We start from the raw sequence: 1,698 nt of genomic DNA on the forward strand, positions 1-1,698 counted from the left end.
GAGGAATGTGGGGGAGTTTCCTCCTCAAAAACATATTTTCTATCTGGAAATCAACTACGCTGAACAAAATGGCTATCTCAAAATTTGGATTGGATGTGTTTGGGGAAATGAAGGGCGTGAGGGGGGGGGGGGGGCTAGTTGCACTCAAATAACTTTCGCTTATTAAAAAGGGTACTAGCCCTTTGAATTTCCAATCGAATGAGCCTGTTTTGAAGTTTCAACGTCACCGCCTTCTATAAAAACCTTATATGCTTCCACGGTATAACTTAAAACCCTTGCTCGAGGGTTGTGGGGGAGTGTCCTCCTCGAAAACATATTTTCTGTCTGGAAATCAAGTACGCTGAACAAATTGGCTATCTCAACATTTTGATGTGTGGGGTTTGGGGGAAGGAGGGTCGGGGGTGGGGGGCGAGTATCCCTCCAGTCACTTTAGAATTTTATAAAAGGGTACTATCCCTTTTAATTTCAAATCGAATGAACCTTTCTTGAAGTTTTTACGACAACGCCTTCAATAAAAAACTTATATACCCCCAGGGCATAAACATATTTTCTATCTGGAAAACAACTACGCTGGACAAAATGGCTATCTCAAAATTTTGATTGGATGTGTTTGGGGAATGATGGGCGCGGGCGGGGGGGCTAGTTGCCCTCCAATCACTTTCAATTATTAAAAAATGCACTAGCCCTTTGAATTTCCAGTCGAATGAGCCTTTTTTGAAGTTTCTACGACAACGCCTTCTATAAAAATCTTATATGCCCCCAGGGCATAACTTAAAACCCTTGCCCCGAGGGTTGTCGGGGAGTGTCCTCCAAAAAAAGATATTTTCTATGTGGAAATCAACTACGCTGAACAAAACGGCTATCTCAAAATTTTGATTGGTGGTATTTGGGGGAATGATGGGCGTGGGGGGAGGGATAGTTGCCCTCCAATCACTTTCGACTATTAAAAAGGGCACTAGCCACTCCAATTTCCAATCGAATGAGCCCTTTTCGAACTTTCTACTACAACTTTTTCGATACGTAGTGCCAGGGTATGGAGAAAAAAAAACAACACATTGGCCCACATCGTTCTTTACTTATATATATATATATATATATATATATATATATATTACTTACTTACTTACTTAGGTCCTCCTGAGCCATCTGGGACATATAGGGCATCGACGAAGCCTCGGTAAACGTTACGTATTGGCGCTGTGGCAAGTACACCCTCCCACTGGGGTTGTAGTGATGTGTGAGAACTGTGTAGATCACAATCGTACGTGCGTCTGAGCGTGTTTCTCGGTCTACCCCTCTGTCGATGCCCACGCGGCTGCCAATGTTGAACCTGGTTCGGGATTCTTGAGTTCTCCATCCGAAGGACGTAGCCAAGATAGCTCCATCTTTTCTTCTTAATCACTTCAGTAATAAGCGGCTGAAAAGTTCTTCTGCGGACCTTAATGTTGCTGAATCTTTGACGCCAACCGATATTCAGCACGCGTCTCAAGCACATATTTTCGAAAGCTGTGAGTCTTTTCTCTGTCCCAATATCTAGTTTCCAGCACTCACTGGCATACAATAGCGCGGACAAAACGTTGCTATTAAGAAGTCGTAGCTTTAGTCCAAGCGAGTATTTCTTTCATTTCCATACTGGCTTAAGTTTGTTGAAAGCAGCGTTTGCCATGCCAATTCTTCTCTTGACCTCATTTTGTACTT

The 1,698-nt window shown here is 43.1% G+C and overlaps 1 protein-coding gene across 1 annotated transcript; it reads right to left on the reverse strand.

Moving 5' to 3' along the window:
- Positions 1-1,123: 1,123 nt before the first annotated feature.
- LOC148951391 (uncharacterized) lies at positions 1,124-1,495 on the reverse strand. The gene has a single exon (XM_089091083.1). The coding sequence runs from the start codon at positions 1,493-1,495 to the stop codon at positions 1,124-1,126; it is 372 nt and encodes a 123-aa protein (XP_088947209.1).
- Positions 1,496-1,698: the final 203 nt, after the last annotated feature.

The sequence above is a fragment of the Artemia sp. Qi Xiang Cuo genome, chromosome 6, assembly GCF_049724085.1.
Source record: "Artemia sp. Qi Xiang Cuo chromosome 6, ASM4972408v1, whole genome shotgun sequence".
In the NCBI taxonomy this organism is placed as follows: domain Eukaryota; kingdom Metazoa; phylum Arthropoda; class Branchiopoda; order Anostraca; family Artemiidae; genus Artemia; species Artemia sp. Qi Xiang Cuo.

Bases quoted from the DNA above. Each gene is read 5' to 3' on its own strand.
- LOC148951391 (XM_089091083.1), bottom strand. From the start codon at position 1,495: ATGTGCTTGAGACGCGTGCTGAATATCGGTTGGCGTCAAAGATTCAGC.